The following is a 23,148-nucleotide window of genomic DNA, read 5'->3' on the forward strand; positions in this document are numbered from 1 at the left end:
TGTGAATAATGATAGTTGCAGGCCAGTAAAATATGTTCCATAAATGTTGTTTAAAAACTGAAATGGATATTATAGTAAAAATGCATTTTAACCAAAATAGTTAAAATAAGAAAATGAATTATATGGGAATTGTGCTTATTAGGGATAGACACATTATTCTGTAATTATGCTGGGTAAATTATATAGTATGGTACAGTCTCTGTTTCATTTTTTACATGTATTTACAGCCAAAGGAAGTATTTGGACATAGCTATATAAGGCAATATTACTGTCAGACTTATTATTTAATCTCAAAAATATGCCCATTCTCTTCAACATCACTGATTCACATGGAACCAGGTAAAAAAATAGAGTAAGATGAAAAACTGACTCTTGGGCACATTTATTTCAAAGCTATTGCCTGTGATTTTTTTCTCCAAATACACAGACTTAGAAATAACTAGCTTCCATTTTTAGATGCTTATTAACTCCTAAGAACCTGTAAGAAATACCTTTGTATTCCAGCTCAAGCTTTTGGGGAATAAAATAATTGAAATATGTGCTTAGCATTGTGGCTGCTACATAATTATTCTGCAAATGTTAAAAATAGCTAAATAATTATATTTAGTTCTCATTTCTCATCTAAAAAATGGAGATAATAATTACATTTTTACTATCCAAAGCAGCAGTCCCCAACCTTTTTGGCACTAGGGACTGGTGCTGCTATAAGAATCTAATGCCTGATGATTTGAAGTAGAGCTGAGGCGGTGATGCTAGCGCTGGGGAATGGCTGCAAATACAGATGAAGCTTTGCTCGCTGGCCCACCACTCACCTCCTGGTACATGGCCCTGTTCCTAACAGGTCATGGATCAGTACTGGTCCGCAGCCTGGGGTTCAGGGACCCCTGATCTAAAGAGCTTCTTGTAATAAATGAAGTCAATGTATATAAAAGTTCTCTGTAAATCATAAAATATGTATTAGTAATATTAACTTATTAATGATTTTACAAAACAAACTATTACTGTCAAGGATATTTGTATTGTAAGAGTAGTACAAAATAATACAAATTAAAGTTACTTCAATTTAATAAATTTTTGTTGAGCCCCTTCTTAGCAGAAGGCATTGTGGCGGTTGTAGTTGGAGGTCGAGGATAAAAAATATGTGGGCTCTGTTCTCCTTTCAGTATAAGATATGTAAGTAATGACTAAGGACCAAAAAAAAAAAAAAAGGAAAGATAGAGGCTACAATTCTAAGACGAAAGCGTGCTATAATAAAGAAGGCCTTTTTACTTAGAGTATAAAGGGAAGGCTTATTAGAGAACTGGATTTGTTAGAGATGGTAGTGAAAGAACATTTCAGGCTGAGGGAACAACAGTGTAAAGTGTACAAGTGAAAAGGTATCTGGAAGATAGCTAAGGCCCCAGAATGTCTGAAGTATCGAGCAAGAGGGGTTATTTAAGCCAGTGCCAGTTCCCAGAGGGCCTTATATGCCACGGCAAAGAGTTCAAATGTTATGCCATTCAGAAGGATGCTATTCAATTTTTTGAGCCCCAAAGTGATAAGATTACAGCAGTTTTAGAAATCAATTTCTAATGACAAAATTGAGTATATTGCAATAAAATTCAAGACTTTAAATTCTTTGTGTCTGAGCAGTTTTCCTGGGCTTACTACTACCAATATGTCCTTTTTCCTTTTTTTTTGGAATAAGGAAAATTGGTCTTCTGTAAGATTAGTAGGAAGTCAAATTGTGAGCATAGGCTTTATAAAACAAACTTGGATTCAATTCTGCCCCTAAAGTTTAATCATTTGGTGATCTTGGAAAAATATCTCAGCCTGTCCAAGCTTCCATTTTGTTCTAGTAAAATGAAGGTTATAAGGCTTCAGTGAGTCATTGTCCTAATTATTTATCATGTAGTAAGCCTCGAATTAATAGTAGCTATTATTTTTTTTATGATGTGAGTTAACATTGGCATATAAAAGTGAGATTGTATAGTTATAAAATATTAAATTGTGGTCAGGAGAATTAGTGGAATTTCAACTGATTATTACTTTAAAAACAACCTTCTTTTCTCCATTGCTGGAAATAGGAAAATAAAGCTACTGGAAAACAGCCTCAACCCCTGTGGTCCTATTTAAATGCAAGTGAGTTAACCATCAGGACTTCCACAGTAACCATGTTCTATAAATCTGTGCTCACAACACTGTCTGAATTAAACATACTCCATAAAGTGATTAAAAGCCCTCTGGCTGTTGGGATGACAATGGTCCTGGCTTTACTTTTTAGTAGTGGGTATCTGCAGAGACTCTGTGATATAGCCTGTGGGTGCAGGCAGTTGATGGTAGCAGTAGGAACGTAGGTTCTTATCAAGGTCTAAGGATGCTTGCCATGGTGGCATTACTTGTTGAATTTTACTATACGTAAGATCTGTGCTTCGCCCTGGTAGCAAAAGAAACTAGATATTGTATTTATATCCAGCAGACTTTTAGCATTCCAAATTTTAGTCTAATATACTAGTATCACCTGTGACTGATAAATGAACCCAAATGCCGACCTAGTACTTTCTGGTGTGTGTGGGTCTCATTCAGATGTGTGACTTAAAGGACATATCTCAGATGTAGACTTCTTCCCTCTTGATGTCAAGGCACCTGGGAAGCAAACACTTTAATGGGAAGATTGCCTTTTCATTTAAAGCCAAGGAAAGTGGCTTGTCTAAAAGAGTAATTGATTCAGGTTGCTAAGGCTGATAAATACACCTGGTGACAACAGCACAACTTTCTCTGATGACCAAGATTTGTGACCTCTGACTTGCACACACACACATTGCTCACGTGTTTTCTCTGAACATTCTCTTTCCATGTTCCATCACTAAGCACACTCCTGTTAAAGCTGTTTTCTTCCTTAACTATGTTCATTTTACTTTTTTAGCTATGTAGGGGAGGGAAGTTTTCTTCAACTCTCTTAGAGTACCTGGCTGGGCCTGCAAAGTAAACTGACAGAGAAATTAACAAGAGAAAAATACACAAATTTATTTAATAGAAGCTTTACATAACACAGAGACTCTATTAGGAAATGCAGACCCAAAGAAACCAATAGACCTAAGTATTTTATGCTAGTTTAACGAAGGATATAGAAATATAAGTCAATGAGTACGAGGTAAATGTAGTAAACTGGGGGAAACTTAGCAAGATATGTCTGTTCAGATTCTTCCTGGTGTCCATTTATCTTCAGAGGAAGATGCTCCTTTCCATAGGGTCCAGGGAAGCACCTCTCACATGAGAGTTTTATAACCTGTTTCAGTGGATAAAGGCAGGAGAAGGTCAGCGTTACCTTTCTGCTTCTGGTGTTTTCTCACATTCCTTCAGCTTAAAATATTCAATATGCTAAAGTGCTGTGTTTTGGGATAGCCTGTCTTGAACCCAAACAGCTACTTAGTTGTTCCCAGGGCCTCTAAGTTGTCAGGGCCTCTTACCTAGGAGACAGTCTGTCCTCCCGTTCTGTGCAGATTTAGCTATTGTGTTTTCTTGATTCTATCATTACAACTATTATTCCCTATGTTCTTTCTGAATTCAGAAACCTTAAAATACGTGTGAAGCAGTGGCTGGTGGTGAGATATGAAAGTGAAGAAGTGTTTCTAGGACTCTGTTCAATGGGTTTGCACAAGTTGTTAACACATTGAAATACTGTACCAGTGAGTAAAAAGCTTTTGCCAGGAGCCCCATGACTGTTGTCTTAGCTCATGCCTGGGGCCCCTAAACCACCCTATGATCCAGGAGGCTCTTCAGGATTCTGCTCTAGCCCATATCCTTTCCGATTGGTTAGTGCCCTTAATGTGCTAGTGTTTAAATATTTTGTATATTATTTCCAGTAAACACACTAATTTCACATTCTGGAAGAAGCATTTCTTCCTTTGTCTCACTGACCTTGAGAAGCACCTCAGCCTCACTTCAGTTCTTTGTTTTTGAGGGGTTATATGGCATATTGTGAAAAAAAAAAGGGGAGAAGGATTATAAACGATCCTGTAACCTCATCTCTGAACAAGACCACTTTCAAACCAGTCTAGATAGAAACAAAATATCTTTGAGATGAGAACCATATCCTCTTCCAATATATAGGGAGCCCTTCCCTACTTCATATAATCTAAATTCTCTTTGCTCTTTCTTCCTTCTGGATCTCAATGACTCGAGATGCCCTTTAAACTAAATAGTGTCTTCTCCAAGAGAAATGTGAAATATTTATTTTAAAATCTCGAAGAAGTAAAATATTGAGTGAATTCTACACAATTTTGACTCGTTCCACTCTATTTGTTATAGGGTTCATAGGAACTGTGATTGATCTTTATTTCTTTTTCGAGTACTATATTTTAGTTGAAACTTTAAAACATTTATACTTCAGATGATGACTCTGAGACACTAAATTGTATGCCTCTGTGTAACACATTATCTACCAGGACAAACAATTTTCAAGTTTTGCCAAAGCTAATTGCCTTTATAGATCAAATTGTTAAATTTGAATTATAGTTTAATTATGGGGAATGGGATTGCCCGCTTGACTACTCTGTAAACAGTTTTATTCTGTTGCGAAATGAATAGATCTGAAATGAACTAATCTTTTAAAAGATTTTTGGCATTTTGTGTGCTTGCCTTAATATCGCTCTCAGTCATTATATTATATGAATATGTTCACATAGAAAATCTCTGAAAGTAAAAATAGAGATTGAAAATCCATTTGGAAAATTATTCCATTGAAGAGCTCAGTTAAACATCAAATAAAACACAAGCATTTATGGAAGTTCAGCTTAGGTTTTTTCCTCCCTTGTTTAATATTCAGGGTGAGAATTCGGTTAGTCCAAGTGGGTACTACTAGGTCAACAGCTATCTTTGAATCATAAATTCTGAAGGTATTCAAGATGCTTAGAGGATAAAGATGTAATCTGGCTATCAAAGACAGGAGACTTCAAGAATGTTTGAGATTCAGAGAAAGAAACCAGAAGTCAATAACAGCTGAATTAAATTCTATATAGTTTTATTACACAATGGGAAGTATCAAACGTTTATTTGGAAAATTGGGTACTTGGATATACAGAAATCGGAATGATTGCATTTTGTCGGACAGCAGAACAGATTGGATGGAGGATTGAGGGGGAGAAAACCGGAAAACCAGATGAAAAAACAAAGCAGTGAGCTGAGTCAAAGTGTCATTTACTTAAATGAACGTTATACACCCTTTTAAAGAAGAGCTATACTTTCAAATTATACACACCTTTTCAAAAGTAAAATAATTCAAAAGTGAAAAAATATTCAATACTAGCATTTTTATTAATGATAAAATTCCTAAAGGTGACTTCATATAGAAGGACCCCTCCAATATTCTGAAGATGTTGTAACTTTTGTAAAGAAAGAAAAACACTTATTTCATTAAAGTAGTGTTTGTGTAGTGAGAAATACATTTTATATTGAAGTCTATTCACATAGATACATACAAACACATATAAAACTCTTATAAATTACACTTATCTTTATTACATGTAATGCATTTGATATTTCATGTTCCATTCTGTTAAACAATGCTGCTTGTAATTCACTAAACAGATTCTATGATATCTTTAATGGGTTGCATTGAGCAAGGGGCACAGCAGATGGAGTTATGGCTTTCCTTGGTTTCTTTGGAACCCAGAAGGATGCAAAGCTGCCAGTAATTCCTGTTCATCATGATGACAGTCCCATTAGCTCCTTTGAGAAGCTACATCTGGGCCCACTGCACTGCAGAGAATCTTAATTCTGACTCTCAGTCAGCCTGTTGGGTTGATAAATTCTGGTACAAGTCATAAATTAATTTTCTAAGATAAGCTTACACAGTCCTAGGACTTCATGTCCTAAGGATTTTATACTTATCCTTGTCATCATTGTGGAAGCTGATAAGAATCAGCCCCAGCACCTTGTTAGGCAACGGTAATTTACAAATCAAGGTGTTTTCAGGATTTGACCATACAGAGCTGGTCAGGACTAGGCTAAGACCTGCCTGATACTCTGTTCCCAGGGTGTCTATACTTCCAGTATGGTCAGGCTGACTTATAGGGCAATCTCTGGGTTTCAGGTACATGTTGGTGCCCCCAGTAGAGACAAGGGTCCTGACAGCACCATCAGGGCAGATGGAAGTGCGATGATTCAGGCAGTTCGGTCAGAGCATAAGTTCCTAGTAGCTAGAATGTATCATGGTAGCAGTAAGGCAAAGTTCAAGGTGAAGGAATTTGATGAATAGTGTTACAGGCAAGTGAGGAATGTTTCATGTTTCACCAAGGGCTGTTATGATATCAAGGAATGTGCCAAAGGACAGCTGCATAGACCCAGATCCCCTTGCAGTGGAGGTGGCACGGACTCATATTTATGGCCCCAGCTATTTGTGTCCTAAATAGACTTGGTGAGCTAGGCAGGTGAGGTGCCTTGAGGGCTAGTGATAGGCAGACTCTCCACCCAGAAGTCTTAGCTCTCTGTAGTTGATGAAAAGGCTATATTTTCTGCTCTAGCTAGACCTGTCATGGTGGGGTTGTCTTGGTGAAGTGTCTCAGCAGGCAAAGTGCTTACGTTTGCTGAGCTTCCAATTGTGACTCTTCAGAAGTATTTCTGCATTCCTTCTAGTCCACAGAGCATTAATTAGGGTTATCTCTGAATTAGAATACAAAGTAAAGTATAGAGTGGAGTTTGTTGTTGTGAGTATCTGTGACTGAGGACAGAATGAAAAGAACACATGAAGCTTCCAGTTGTTCAGGGAGTCGGAAGGCCACTGGATTAATGGTATTAGAATTAGAAAATAACCAAATAAAAATAAAAGCATTTCAACTCTGTGACTTTTAAGAGTTAGCTTCTCTGACCATACTCTTCTCTTTGGAAACTGCATGAACTCACCATCTCTGTGCCTTTACAAATACTGTTCCCTCTGCTGGAAAAGCCCTTCCCTATCTCTTCATTTGGCAGGGAATCGCTACCTGCCTGGGAAAAAAGCTACTCATTATTTTTGATAAATTATGTGTATGCAATCCTATCTCCTTATATTAAACTTTCTCTGATAATAAAATGTTAATAATTTATTGGTATATAGTGTTTACAATGGAACAGACTCTGTACTTTGTGATTATTAACTCTTAATCCTCGCAACGATCTGTTTATGAAGTTATAATTATATTTTACAGAAAACAAAACACACAGGACTTGCTTAGGATTCCAGAGTTGGGATTTGTAACCAGGCAGTCTGGTTCTGGTATCTACATATTTAACCACCATGCTATGCTGCCTCTCAAGTTAGGGACAGTGTCCTGTGTTCTGTGTATATTTGTGGCCTTGGTGCCAAATGCAATATCTCATTCATAGAAGGCATAAATAATGATGTTAATTGAAATGAATGAATAACCAAACTCTTCATACAGGGGCATGTCTCTCATGTGAACCTAAGTTTAGATTTGGTGAAGGAGATTTTTATGGGTAAGTTTGAGCAACCTTAGAGCCAAGTTCTCATCTAGCCCAAGAGGTGTGGGGAAGTACTCGATATAAATTAAGGGAGTGTCCTGAATGGAAAGTGAGGCGTGATATTGAAATAGAAAAAAACATTCTGTAGTATAGAGCAGTATATCCCTGATGTTCAGTGGTTGGGACAGGATAGTGGAGGTGTGAGGATGAGAAGTAGTTAAAAAAATGTTCCAAGCTTCAATTTATTCTTTTGGCGTACCTGTCAATTTGTGGGTGGTGGTATAAGGAAAAATTAATTTTCCTTTAGAGGATAAGGAGAGTACATCAAACTTGTATTCTTAATATGGTTAGATATTATCTAAAGATGTGCTTCATAAAAGAACAAATTCCCTTGAAAATTATTGTTCCATGAGAGAAATGGTTCATTTATGAACATATATGCACTAAAAACGTTGTCAGTTGTTAGCAGAATACTAGTTTTGTGTTGAAGTCCATGGTTCCAAAACAATTTTTTTTTTACTTCGGATTTGAAACCACCCGAATTTAAGGATAGCAATGAGGAAAATTTTATGGTCTTATACTGACTAGCTGTCAGTCTTTCTTGGCAGCCCTAGATAATCTAAGTTCAGACATATCTAACAAGCAGAGATTATCAAGCAGAAAAGGAGTCCTGGGCCAAGAAACACCTTGTTTGTTGCCACCTAACTGGTATGTTTTTTGACTGATCAAGCTGTTTAGTAGCCCTGTTCTCCAGGAAAAGGTCTTGTTTTTGAAATAAATCTGGACTGTTAGGGAGAAGAATTTCCTTTGAGGACTTTGACTGATTTAGGCTCTGGAAGGTAAATGTAAATATTTTTAAGAACATTTTCTGATATTACTCTTCTAAGATGAAACTATCCTCTAAAAAATGAGGCAGGAATCATGTACTGAGACCATATTGTTTTTAACCCTCTAATTTTCTAACATTTTTTTTACTTCAAACATTTATTAGATATTCAGGCACACTAAGGTGGTTCATATTTATTGCAGCTATTTTCGTAATCGGTAGCAATTACCATAGTTCCTCAATCATTAGGACAGTTTCAATTGATAGATGTTCCATGCTTCAATAAAGACTTAAGGATAACTCCAACCTTAAACTTAAATAAACTTAAAAATAAACATATAATATCTGACTGAAATGATTTGGGTGGTAATTTACTTCAGAATAACATATTGCATATTAATTTATATTTAAATGAAATTTAATTACAGATTATTTTAGAGTTGGGGCTGAAAATAAAACCACCAGTTAAGATACAGTATAGTTGATATCAAAAACTAGGAATCTAATCTGAAAAGAGAAAATGAATTATACACATTCACCAAGGAGCAGCTGCTGAGGCCTTGAAGTGCTGTATCCAGTGTTGCACTAAGCTTTCTGCCAAAGGTCAGCAAGTATGTGAAGAATTTTAAAAGTCTAAATGAACATACATATTAATGTTGACTTCTGAGAATACAGAGCCATACATATTAACAATAAAAGCTATACCCATTTCTTTTTCTAGTGGCAAAGGAAAGATTTTTTTTTTTTTTTGACAATTTTTAGAAATATTATTCCAACTTTTTGCCTTGGGAGGATGCACTGCTTGCGCTTAGACATGCTGTTGATTTGTCTTCTCTGTCCATCCCTCTAATCTATGATTTGTAAGTCAGCTTTTCCATTCAAAACAAGGGGATTAGGACCAAACCTATCCTTAATCTAGGTTATATATTGAATGCCTGTTATGTGCTAGGCATTATTCTAAGTAAAACAATGGATATAACAAAAAATCTCCTAAATCTTCTGAGCAGCAGGTGACAGGGGTAGGGGGCGTCACAAATGGCAAGGAAAAAAGAAAGATACTTTCAAATCATGTAGGGTGTGATAGAAAGCTTTCCTCACAAGAGGCTCAGTTGTGCTGTGATTTGCAGTTGTGTTTGTAATCGACCACTCATTCAAGTGTCCATTGGAACCACACCGTTTTGGAGAGCTTTTTAACACAATAAAAAAGGTAAAACAAGGATATAGAATAGAAAACAAATGGGAGCACATTTATGAATGGAAAGGCCTCATTGAGGCTGTAGTGATGGGAACAAGATAATGACAAAGATTTTGATGAGGATTCTAGCTAGAGAGTGTACTGAATGCAAAGTTTTGAGGAGGGGTCCATTCTAGCAAGTGCAAAGCACAGGAAGAGCCAGTGTTTCTCAAATAGAATGAGTGAGAGTGAGAATGGGAGGAGATGAGGATGGAGAGATGTGTAGGGGCCAGAAGATGGAGAACTTTATAGACCACAGTAAATTGCTCATGATTTTAATTGCAGCTAGAAGCCTTTGGAAATTTTTAAGCAGTAGAGTAATTTCAATGGATTTGCCTATTTGAAAGGTCTCTTTGGTTGCAGTGAAAAGAAAAGATGGGATAGCGTGGGGTGAATGAAAAAGCAAGGCAGCCAGATAGGACATAGCAAAAGTTCAAGATAGGATTTTGGCTTGGACTAAGGAGTAAACAGTGGACATAGTGGAAGACAGCTGGGCTTGGCACATGTATTGCAGGCAGAGGCCTTTGTAAAGGACTGATTTTGAGCAGTGCTAGAAAGATGGAGATTAAGGAGGACTACTTCATTTATGCAATTAGTATTTTTGAGTTCTTATTCTGTTCAAGCCCTATGATAGACACTGAGGATGTTATGGTGAACAAAATTAGGTATGATCCTTGCCTTCAATAGAGCTTAACATCTGCTGAAAAACATAATTAAAATCATACAAATAAATAACTATAAGCTCAAAAAAGGACAATGAAATAAAGCTATGTAGTATTATAAAATCATATAAAAGACCTAATTTAGCCAGTGTGTGTGTGGAGGAGTGGGGGTGGAGGGATGAGGATGAAGAATATGCCAGATCAGGCAAGGCTAGGATCTGTAAGAAAAGTAAGATGTAGCTAAGGCGAGAAGCAGTGGGGGAACAGTAGTGGGAGAGCTGAAGCTTGATGATTTGAAGGGAGAGTGGCATAGTTGAGAAATGGACCTAAGATGTCCAGCTGGACTAGAAGGCAAAATAGGGGAGAGTGAAAAGAGGTTGAAAAGGGTGGCCTTGGTTACACTGCATACAGTCTTGCAGGCTGTGTTAAATAAGTTTGGCTTTTACCCTAATAACTATGGAAACCTTTAAAGGAACCTAAGAATTTCTAAGGTTTCTTATGATTCTAAATTTTATATTTTTCTTTGCTTTAATTTGAAATAAGAAAATGGGAGAGCTGCAAAGTGACCTTCAAAAGACAGTGAATCTGCTGGCATTTGATTAAGATTATTGTAGAGACTCTCGAAGAATCAACATGCACGATCATCTTCCTCTGAGGTGCAATCAAACATTTCAGGATACCACAGTCATTATGGTCCCTGAGTTACAGCGCCATGAGTATTATCTTTCCCAAACTTGGACTGCCTTTGGCCACTGTCCCACAGGCCCTTTTTTGGGCTCCTGAGTTTTATGAGCTTATGTAGCATGGTAATATGTACAGTAAATATCTGTCTAGATAAACTAAAATAATTGATATGGCAGTTGTGGGTGTTGAGTTACAAAACCATATCAGGTGATATTAAGAAGGTAATTACATAATTTTTATGAATTAAATAGAATATTCCTGTCAAACTTTCTGCTCTTTGGAATAAAGAAATTAAAGTCATGAAAGAGCCAGCTGGTCTGAAGATGAAGGGAGCCTACTGCCATCTTGGCATGCCTTGGACCCTGATGAGAAGCTAATTTGTGAGAGCTGTGAGGAGAGGAGGGAGACCAGGGTCTGGTGCCAGAATTTAACCCCTGGATTCAGCCATTTTGGCCACCACTACCTTTGAATTTTGCTGTTTTGTGACTCAATACCTTCCTATTTGCCAGTTGTAGTTGGATTTCGTTTCATTTCCACTCAGGGAATTATGACCAATCTATTTGTTTATCACTGAAGGTGACTTGGACACATCTCTTCTTCGCTTTGTAAAGAGACTGGTTATTGCCCACATCAAACCACCCAGCCACAGAAGGGGGGTAGGGGAAGTGAGTAAGGTGCATGGCCTATCCTGCCCATATTTCCAACAGTTTATAGTGTAACATTAAAGAAGTACCTGCATTGTGTTCCATTTCCACCTCTTATTAGTGATGTGACCTTGGGCTGGTCACTGAAGCCATGTTTGCTTCAGCTTCTGTATTGGACACCTCCTAGGATTATTGTAAAGCTTCCATGGGATAAAGGTCATGATTATGCTTTGCCTCTGTGTGAAGGATTGAGAACTCACTGGGCTATGTTCCAGACTCTTCCCTTACCTCTCGGCTGAGCCCCCAAGAATGGGAAAGATGCCATTTTTTACCACAGCTGCTGGCAGGCTCTGAACTCCAGAACCAACCAGAGCCAGAGCTTCTAGGAAGAGGAAGGAGTCATGTATTGGGATTCAGCCTGCTAGGGGTCTGTTGAGGTTATCTATTGCTGTATAACAAACTACCCCAAAACCTAGTGGCACACTGGAAGAACCATTTTATTGCATTCACAAATTATATTGGTCAGGAATTCAGATGCAGTAGAGATGGCATATCTCTGCTCCGTGACATTTGGGGCTTCAGATGAGGAAACTCAAATGCTGAGGCCAGACTCAGTTGGAAGCTTCTCATTCCCATTCTTTTTCCTGACCGCATTGACTGAGATGACGCAGAGGCTAGGCTTGACTGGTACTGCAGCTCAAATCACCAATACATGGCCCCTCCACGTGGCTTGGGCTTCTCACAATATGGTTCTGGGTTCTAAGAGGGAGTCTCCTGAGAACCAGGTGAAAGCTGCATAAACTTTCCTAAACTAACCTTGGAAGTCAGGCAGCACTACTTCCACATAGACTGTTGCTGCAAAGGAGCTGCTAAAGCCACACCAGATTCTAAGAGGAGACTCACAACGTCACTCATTCACGAGGGCTTTTGGGATAGGAGTTACTAGTGATCATCTTTAGGAAATACAACTGTCAGAGAATCACAGCATCTCAAGCTGAAAGGGATCTTAAAGCCCATCCCTCTCCCTCCCCCATCCCCTCACTTGCCAAGAAACCTCAGACACCAACGTCAATCTCTTCTACAGTGTTCTGGCCCATGCTCACCCAGCCCCCTGGGTGTCTGCACATTATATGATGTCCCTTGCCCACTGAGACAGCCCATTCCACCTTGGAGCTCCTCAGATCTGTGTACATTTCCTTCTTGTGTCGAGGTGCCATCTACAACCTTTGGTTTCCTCCTTTTAATTATCACACACTCTCCGAACTGTCACCCAGAAAGGCCACATCCCTCTGTCTCACCCTAGTTCAATGGAGATTTGAAGACAGCTACCATGGATTCTGAGTCTTCTCTTCTACCAGCCTAGCATTCCAGCTCCACCAGCCCTTTCTCAGAGGTTTGGTTTGTCTGTACCCATTCCCCATCTCAGTCCTGGCCCTCAGAGACTGTGAGACTGTTGAGTGCATTCCTAATCCCTGATCCCCATTTTCCCTCTGCCGGAGCTTTGGTTTCATTTGAATGGTTTCTTGTCAGCCTTATTGGTTGATCTTGATTAATGAAAAAACAGTTGGAGTAATTGTATTTCTCTTGTGAGGAGTTGTTGAGTTCTGGATGTATTCTGAGGGTGGAGCCATCTAGATATGCTGACAGAGCAGTTGTGGGCCTGGGAGACAGAAAAGTTAAGGATGACTCCAAACTGACCCAAGTACATGGGAAGACAGAGTTGATGTTGCTGGTACATAGAAGGCAGGAGAAACAGCTATAGCAGGAGGTCAGGAGCTCACTTTTGTACAACAAAATTTTGTACAGCAAATTTTGTACAACCTTCACATTGAAGGTTGAAGTGTGTGTCAGACGGTGTTTTGGTATATCCTTGGGCACCACATCTCTTGGGTTTCATACCTTTATGCAATCTCTTCCCCTTGCATCTGGGCTGGCCCTGGGACCTGTTTGAACTCACTGAATGAAGAATAAGTGACATGTCATCTGCTCCTGGCCTGCATCCTGGGAAGACCTCGGAAGCCAATTGCCATCTAAGAAATTTGCCCACACTGAGACCACCATGCCATGGAAAAGAATGGGCAACCACTTACACCATATGGAGGAGAACAGAGACTGACAGTCTCAGCTGTGCCTGCAGCCAGCAGCTAGCACCAAATGCTTACCACAGAGTGAGGAGTTAGATCTTGCCATTATCCTAGCTGACATTATGGGAAGCCACACAGTATCAAGAGAAATAATAAATTACTGTCTCTGGTCCAAATAAAGCCACAAAAGATTTAGTGATGTCATTCTAAACTGGAGACAATTTTATCCCCAAGAAAGTAATTGGCAATGTCTGATGACATTTTGATTGCCACCATGGCAGTTGAAGTCCTACTGGCATCTAGTAGGTAGAGACCAAGGATGCCACTAAACATCCTACATCTGAACTGGAGGTACTCAACAGCTCCCAACAACAAAGAATTATCTGCATCAACATGTCAATAGTGCTGAGCCTGAGAAATCTTATCTTCATACATTTTTAAAGTAGTATAAATAAATTTGGTTTTCTAAAAGGAAATGACAATTCTAGTGAGTCTTTGTGTAACGTCATTGATAGGTTCTGCATCTTTAAGTGAAATGATGTATAATAAAACTGATTTTACCATAAAGTAATTGATATAAACAAGAGTTAAGTTCCTAGGCATCTCATCACCATTATAATGAAACAATGTTGAGAGAAACAATGTTATTGGAAGACCTGCTGTATATGGAAAGGATAGGCTTTTAAAAAGGAAGTAAATGAGAGAATGAACTTATAAGAGCTCAGAATTCTTCAAACTTTGATGCTTTTGATTTCTATCTTTCTACTTTTTTCCAAGGTAATTGTATATCCATTACTATTATATGACCATAAGAAGCTACTAATCCTCTTTTTTGGTAATGTGGTTTTCTCTTGCTCAACATTCAGTGACTTCTTGCTCATCCTTTAGGTGGGACTTCAGAATCCTCCATGGTATAGCCCTTTGGAAAGTGTTAGATCTGACCTAGATGATACAACACATAGTGCATTAGCCTGTACTGACATACAGGACTGCATTTTGCATACTGGATTGTTTTGTTTGTTTGTGTTTTTGTTTGGTTTGGTTTTTTGTTTTTTTTTTAGAGCTCTTAGATTAGGAACCAAGTGAAAAACAAGACAAGATAAATGGGACTAAAATAGTACCATTATTACTAATAAAATCTAAGCTAGGGGCTGTAGCTTAGGTGTGAGAGCCAAATAGTCTTCATGAACTGAACCCACTATTTGGGCAGGCTTGTCCTGTCACAGAAGTCCAGACAGGGGCAGACTTTACTATGCTGGGGAGGAGATTCTTCCCCTGGCTGAACAGCATAGAATACCAGCCCTCTGTGGGGAGCTCCCTCACACCTAAACGATAATGAGAAACTAAGATAAGCATAGTAATTACTTCTAAACTCACCAACCATATCAGTCATGCCATCTCCTCTGATGTAGTTAAGAAAGGGGAAGAAAGAGGTCCTGAGATTTACTGATGGAGCTCCATTCACATCAAAAGAAACATCAAGAGTGGGAAAGATGCTCCACCATTTCTGCTACAGATTGTCACTCTTCCCTTGTCAGCTTTAGCTATTACCTGTGCTATCCAATACAGTGGCTACTAGCCATGTATAAGTATTTAAATGTTATTAATTAAAATTAAGAACATTTGAAAATTTAGCTTCTTCGACACTGGCCACATTTCAACTGCTCAATAGCTACGTATGGCTAGAGGCTACTATATTGGACAATGCAGCTATATAACATTGCCACCATCAAAGAAAGATCTACCTGACAGTGCTGCTATGAAATTTTTGTCTTACTCACCTTTGTATCATCAGTGCCTATAACCAGAGACACTCAAAAATGTTCGCTGAATTGATATATGAACTAGACTATTGTGATTTGTTTTCCTAATCTGCATGTCCTAAAGATCTTTTCATTCCAAAGCAGCAAGATATAAAAATGTAACATAATTATCTTGTTAAATAAATCAGTCAAAAAATATGCCTTCTATAATCCTATGTTTAAAACTTGTTACTAAGAAAATGAGTTACTTTTGAGTAAAAAAAAAAAAAAAAAAAGTAATAGATTAGGTGGTATTAATTGTCTAGATAGATAAAAAAAGTAGACTTTTTTAATGGCAATTATTAGAGAAAGGTAAGAGTAGATAAAGTATTCAGAAACATGGTATTGAAGTATAAGAACAAACCATAGTCCTTGGGCAGTAGATGGATATTACATGCAAACTATGAAATCTGTTTCATAAGGAGTGTGCAAAGTAATATTTTCTTTTCCAAAATATGGCTCCCTTGCTAAGCTGCAGAGAAAGATGGGGCCAGATGGCACAGTTCTCATTTCCCGGTTATACCTCCTGACCCAGCAATATACTTTCTCCTACCTCTCCTTATAGAAATTACTTTTGTCTGTTGCAAGAGTAATTTTAACCCTGGGAATGAACCTAGTGACTGTATCAGAGTCAGCATACTGATACGCTGACTGTGATAATCCTCTTGCAGTTTTACTTCTCATTTGGTACTTTACAAGCTCACAGATGCTGGACCAGAATTCAGTCCATAAAATTAAGACATTCAGTTTGACAGAGCCAAATCTAAATTGCCAAAGCAAGGACAGTAAAGCATGAAGCAGTAACTTTAAAAGCAACTAGGGCCATCTAACCCACACTAAAAGTCAACATGGTTTCAAAAGGAAGATTTTTAGATGCAGTAATTTCTCAGGGAAAAAAAAAAAAAGTCTATCATTATGAGAATACTAAAACCAAATGAGAATGACAAATAAAATAATACAGAAATACCAGTTTTAATTAGCAGCTCTGATGTTTTATTTTATGCTCAGCTGATGGGAGAACAGAATATTTTCATTAAACTATTAAAATGAATGAATTTAAAGATATGAAAGTAATCATCCAGAAGAAATGACATTAACAAAAGTTTTAAAAATGTGTTTGATAGAAATGATTTCTTTGTAATTATTATGTTCATTAACTATTCATTTTTAAACCATGATGGATTCCAGGCTTTGATGAAGCTCCATGAGGATCAGTTCTTCCTTCGGGAGATGATATTGGAAAAGGTTGAGTTATTTGGTAAATTATTTCTTTCCTAATGTTTTTTTCTGCTGCTTTTTTTATTTTCAGACCCACTATGAAAATGGGGAATATATCATCAGACAAGGTGCAAGAGGGGACACGTTCTTTATCATCAGCAAAGGAAAGGTAAGCTCTGGTGGCACAAGAGATGCAGGAGGTGAGCGTGGGGTTCTTCAGTGACCCCTGGAGGAGAATGTGTGTGAGTTCTCCAGCTGGACGAATTTTTCCATTTTCTGTAATTGAAAGAGGAATATCTGAGAATAAATTTCCCAAAAATAATGCAGAAGGAAGAAAAAGTGTACCTTTGAAGATCAGTAGTCTTTCTGCTATAATATAATTATCCTGATGCTAGATGCCACTGATATTTCTGGATAAATAGGAAGATTTCCATAATTTAAAATTATGTAATTAAAAAGGAAAAGACTAAGATCACTTAAAAATCTTTAACAGGGAAAAAAATCTATGTAGTCATTCGGGGCAGTAACATTGCTATAATGAAACATCGGACTTTGAAATCACATGACCCAAGTTTGAATCGGGCTGTGAAACCGACTAGTTTTATCCATAGGCAAATTGTTTAACACTCTGAGGACAATAAGCATGTAAATATATCCATGTTTTATTATATCTTCATAAGGAAATATTGAATGGATACTGAAAAACTTTAAAATGATAAATTCTAGAGGAAGGAATAAATATGGGGTAGATGGGAAATGAATTTAAAGGAATCAATTTATTTCTTATATTGTTTATGAATCTATTACAATTTTTATTTAAAACTAAATAAGAAATTAAATGAATTGGAAAATGGGAATTTTATAGATTGATACTCTAATATTATATTGCTAAAAATACCTTAAAAAATAAAGTCACAGTCATTTTTGTATTTAAGTATTATTTCACTATAACCTATTATTTGAACTTATTTTATTTTATCATAAATGATCCCTAAAAAGAATTTATATGTATTAAGTATAGTAAAAGATGGGGAAGGAAATGTAGGTGGAAGGGAGTTTATATAACAGTTTTCATTTTTATAATTGTTACTTTAAAGAGCAAAATTTATTTCCTCTAATTTAACAGATATGACTGATTATGGCACCTTATAGCTCATATTAAAATAGGAAGAGATTTAAAGAACCACAGTGAACAGGATATGTAAAAGATTATAAACCTCATTGAATCGTATTTTAGATAATCCTCTTTGGACTAATTTTGAATCAAGAATATGCATACGTCAATGTTTACACCAGTGACATGTATACATGTATACACGCTAAAGTGAAGAAAATGATACTTGTATTATATCTATTCTTTTGACTGATATCAAAAAGCCTGGAATAGAAATAAAAGTCAGGGACCAGCTTCTAAAAGGCATCATAAAATGACATGTTCAATCACAGTCATGGCTAAAACTCTATCTTGTTTTTTTATTGTTAGAAGATAAGAACCATTAATGTTTTGTAGTTTATATGTAAATTGTTAGAGCCTACCATCTACTGTTTTACTTTTTAACATTGACCAAAGAATCAGGGAAAACTGGAAAATCTTCATCGATGTAAATGATTCTTTTGGTCACAGAGAGACTTTTTACCCTGATGATCTGAGTTTATTTTTTATTTCATTGCTGATTTTTTGCTACAGGGAAATAATACGTTTATCAGGTAAGATGAATTTCCGACAGGTATGTGAATACCCTATCACCACTGCAAATTCCCAGTACTGCCTGAAGGAGGCTGTGTTTCCAACTAATTTCAGTGGACACAGGTGCATTAGTGGTACTGTTTCATGAGTTTCATAATATGTCTAAATAGAAATATCTTGGAAATTATACCGAGAACAAATTTCCTTGGCAATATTTTAGAGCACCATAGGGATTCTGGGAGAGAAGTAGTAAGAATATATTAGATTTTTTTTGACATATTCAAGTTGTTTTTTTTTTTTTAAACCAAGTGTGTTTTGTTTTAGGTATACAGATGTAAACTTGTTTTCACATGCATTTTAAAAAGTTTAAAAACCTGGCAAAGATATTTTCCTCATTATCACCAAAGTGACTTTTCCGTAGGAAATGTGCAACAGAGACACACAACAAGGGACTATAGAACTGCAAATGGATTTCCCCTTGTTCAAGTCCATTTATTTAAGTGTACAACAGTTTTTATTCGTCTGTAAAGCACATGAACACAAAGAGAAAAACTAAGTAAAATAAACTTAGAAATATTTGTTTTTCCCCATTAAACCTACACAAGGTGATTTTTCTAAGATTTTAAGCAGAGTATACTGCAGGTATGTCTAGAGTTTCTGGTGCTGCTTCAAGTAGAAGCTGAATTAGTTTTCTGTACTTTAATCGGTCCATTCCAGGTGCCTGGAAACGAGAGTTTCACCCTAACAGTGACCTCTAAAGTACCAAAAAATTCACAACTGAGCATGAAAAAAATCCCTAATTAGCTTTATGCATATGTCCCTGTAGTTGTGTGGCATCAAAAATAAAATATTTCTCTATTAATAAGTGAAACAAAAATTGAACAGGATTCATAAATAAAATTCCTGGGTTCCAATAATTCAAATGAAATTTGATTTTCTGATTCTAGTCAATGTATGTTGTATGCTATTATTAGAAAAAAAGTATAATTAAAAAATACTTGTCTATTAAATGTCGTTTAAAACCACAAGGCTTTACTTAGAATTAACGAGTGCTTAAGCTTGTTAAACAAATTGGCTAAACAACGTTTGGTGTTGTTGTTGAATATGGAAAATGTTCTCTTATGGAAATTTTATTTGTGTATATGTATATATACATATGATTATGTACACATAACAGGGAAACATGAGAAGCATTTCCTTTTAAATAAAGAATAGTATAAAGATGCACATTATCTTCACTTCTGTTCAGTGTAGAACTAGACTTTTTAACCATTGCAGTAAAACAAGAAAAAGATGTAATGTTTGGAAATAAAATAATAAAACAGTAGTTATTTACAGATAGTATGATTTTAGTTTCTTTTGAGTTTGTTATGTAGACAGATAAAATTAAAATTAGTAAGAGCTTAGCTAGATCAGCATCGTTCAGTACTTTTTGTTGATAGAATTGTTCTATATCTTCACAGCCCAGCAAAGTAGTCATTAGTTCCATTCACGATCTAAATTAAAATTAACTAACTTAAATTAAATATCCAGTTTCACAGTAGCAATAGCCACATTGCAATAGCTGAATAGCTATGTGCAGCTAATGTCCTTATTGGACATTACAAAACTAGATACTTTACTATAAATTAAATTTTGAAAAAGCCGAATCATTCAATGTAATCTACTTTATTAGTAGTCTAAAGAAGAAAAATCACATTAGCATGTCAATTGATGTAATTAAAACACTTGATATATACATCATTCATAATAGAAACTCGGCAAACTGGGATATAAAAAATTTTCTCAAACTACGAAAGTATATCTACAAGGTACCTACAACTAACTTCACACTTAATGGTGAAAGACAAAGCAAGCAATTAAAGAAAGCTATCAATGGAGAAAGGAAAGTCTTTTCAACAAATGGTGTTGGAACAATTGTGCATCCATAGGCAAAAAAAAAAGTGAATTTTGACCTCAACTTTATAACTCATATACAAATTAAATAAGAATTGATAATAAATTTTAAAATGAAATGTAAAGCTGTAAAACTTTTAGAAGAAAATCTTCACGACTTGGGGTTAGTTCAAAGTACTACCTAGATGTGATACCAAAAGCAGAACCCATAGAAGAAAAAAAAATAAAAATTGGGTCCTATTGGAATTATACATGTTTCTCTGTGAAAGACACTATAAAGAGAATAAAATGACAAACTTTAAAATTGGAAAAAATATTTGAAAATCATATATCTGACAAAAGGCTTGTAGTAAGCCTATAATAAAAATATCAAAAATCAATTAAAAACTATTTTAAAAAATAGACAAAGGACTTGACTAGACAATTCAACAAAAGATATAAGGACAATAAATATGCACATGAAAAAGTTATTTAATATCAATAGTCATTAGGGAATTGCAAATTAAAACCATGAGATATTGTTGTATGCTTACTAGAATGGCGTATACACACACACACACACACACACACACACAAAATGGTAAAGCCATTCTTAAAAACAATTTGGCAGTTTATAGAGTTAAATGAACATTTACCCCATGACCTAGTAATTATACTTCTCAATTCATAATTGTTCCAAACTGGAAATGTCCTTCAGTGGATGAATACATAAACTGTGGTACATTCATTCAATGGAACATTACTTAGCAATAGAGAAAGTGAACTTTTATGTTACACAACAGCTTGGATAACTCTCAAAGGCATTATGAGTAAAAATAGCCAAGCTCAAAAGGTTAAACATTTTATCATTTCATTTACAAGAAATTCTCAAAAAGTTAAAACTAATGTGATTCTGAACAGACTAGTGGTTTCTAGGGGTAAGATTTGGGGTAGGATGTGACTATAAACACATAACATAAGGGAATTTCTTGAGATGATGGAATCATTCTACATCTGACTGTGGTGGGAGTTAGACAAATCTATACATATATTTAAATTCATAGAACTATCTTTCAAAAGAAGAAAAAACTCAATTTTACTATATGATCATTTAAAAACTACTCATATTTCTAAGCACTGGTAAAGAACAGTAAAAAATATAAATTAAAAATTTATTTTTACATTAAGTACCTAGTAATTAACAAAAATGTTCAAATTGCTTTAAAATTTTTTATATAAGAAAACTAGAATGAAGAGCAAAAGACCAAAATGGACAAAATATTTGAAAGAAAAAGAATATACTGGGGAAGGGTTACTTTAGTAGATATCAAGAATTATTATAAGGTTAAGGTAATAAAGAAAATGTGCCCCTAATTTTACTGTAAATTAGATAAATATATCAGAATAAGAAAATAGTGAACTTATATAAAGATACATGCCTATATGGAAATTCGATTTATGGCAGATTCCAAAACAGTTGGTTATTTATAGGGAAATACATAAAATTGAATCTTGCCTGACCTGACATAATACTCAAAGGTAAATTCCAGGTCTGAATATGAAGGAAAAATTAGGGGAAAAAAGACAATTGGGGGAACACTTTTATCATCTTGGGATAGGAAAGATTATTTGAAATTTATTAAGTACAAACAATGGAGGATAACATGGTTAAATGTGATTACATTAAAATTAATAACTTTGGTCAGGCATCATAAAGATAGTAAAAGACAAACCAAGGCTATGTGAATGAATGAAAAAAGTAACAGTTCAATAGAAAAATAGGTAAAAAGCATGATCAGGAACATCTATAAAAAAGAAATAGAACTGATCTGTAAAATAATATAAAAAATTCTCTACCTCCATTAATAATCAGGAAAATGCCCCCTAACACCTACCTTCTTTTGCAAGTGTTGAGAACAATATAGTACAATATGAACTTTTATACACTCATACTGTAGGAATGTAAATTGCTGTGACCTCTTGCACCAAGAATAAGTCAATACGTAATATAATTGAAGATATATATACTTTATAACCTTGTTCTTCATTTATAAGTATTGATCCTAGTGTAACACCCATGGACACCAGAGAATGTACAAAATGTTTATAGTAATTGTTAAGAGCACAACAAAACCAAAATAAAACTATAAAATAAACCTGAAGAAGTGCACATTTACATCTACAGATGGAATAATAAATTATATGATATTCATACAGAGGAATAATATATTAACATGGATGACTTAAATAAATCTGAAGTAAAATATTGATTAAACAAAACAAGTTGCAGAAGAATATGTGCGCCATGATATTATTTATATAGAGTTCAAAACCAGGCAATTGGTAATTTTTAGATGTATATATAAACTTTAAAAACAGGAAATTATATGATATTTATACATGGAATGAGGTGTGTGTACATGTGAGTGCATGTGCACACACACGTTAAATTAGAAATTTTACAAAGAGAATCATGAATATAAACTTTACCATATGTATTGAGGGAGAGAGTGGGACATGTGATGGAGAGATATTCTAATTTACTGCTGTGTTACACAGAAAGTTCAATTGTGTTACACAGAAAGTTCAATTGTCTAACCAGACTCATCAGAATTATCGATCTGACCCCCATCGAATATAACTAATGATTCAAAGAATGCAGATGCACTTTAAGGTCAGAAAAAATTTTTTCCCTGCACATATAACAAACTATCAGATACAGCTCCTAAAAGTGTTCTTCTGCATTAGGAGACATTTTGGTTTTGGAAAAACAGTACCCATTTTTGAGCAATATGTGCAGAACATTGTTTGAAAAAGTAGATGCTTTTGGGACTCTTCAGTTTTATAATCTATTAATTACACAGTTGAGAAAATGCTTTGGTTTTAGGCCTCCTCAGTTAGGTAGGAAAATGCTTACCAGTCTAACCCTTATTCTCCAGCGGGTCTGCCCCACACATCTGCAAAGTCCAGATTTATTTACAATAGACATTAC

At 35.7% G+C, this 23,148-nt stretch overlaps 1 protein-coding gene across 3 annotated transcripts in view; it reads left to right on the plus strand.

The window, feature by feature from the left end:
- The window catches only part of PRKG1 (protein kinase cGMP-dependent 1), a 1,114,039-nt gene that overhangs the window by 894,065 nt on the left and 196,826 nt on the right, over nt 1-23,148 (plus strand). For all 3 annotated transcript variants that reach the window (XM_039871820.1, XM_039871819.1, XM_039871821.1), the window contains one exon: nt 16,686-16,763. In XM_039871820.1, coding sequence (XP_039727754.1) covers nt 16,686-16,763 — 78 coding nt within the window. The remainder of the gene's footprint in view (nt 1-16,685; nt 16,764-23,148) is intronic.

The sequence above is a fragment of the Pteropus medius genome, unplaced genomic scaffold (assembly GCF_902729225.1).
Source record: "Pteropus medius unplaced genomic scaffold, Ma_sr-lr_union100, whole genome shotgun sequence".
NCBI lineage: Eukaryota > Metazoa > Chordata > Mammalia > Chiroptera > Pteropodidae > Pteropus > Pteropus medius.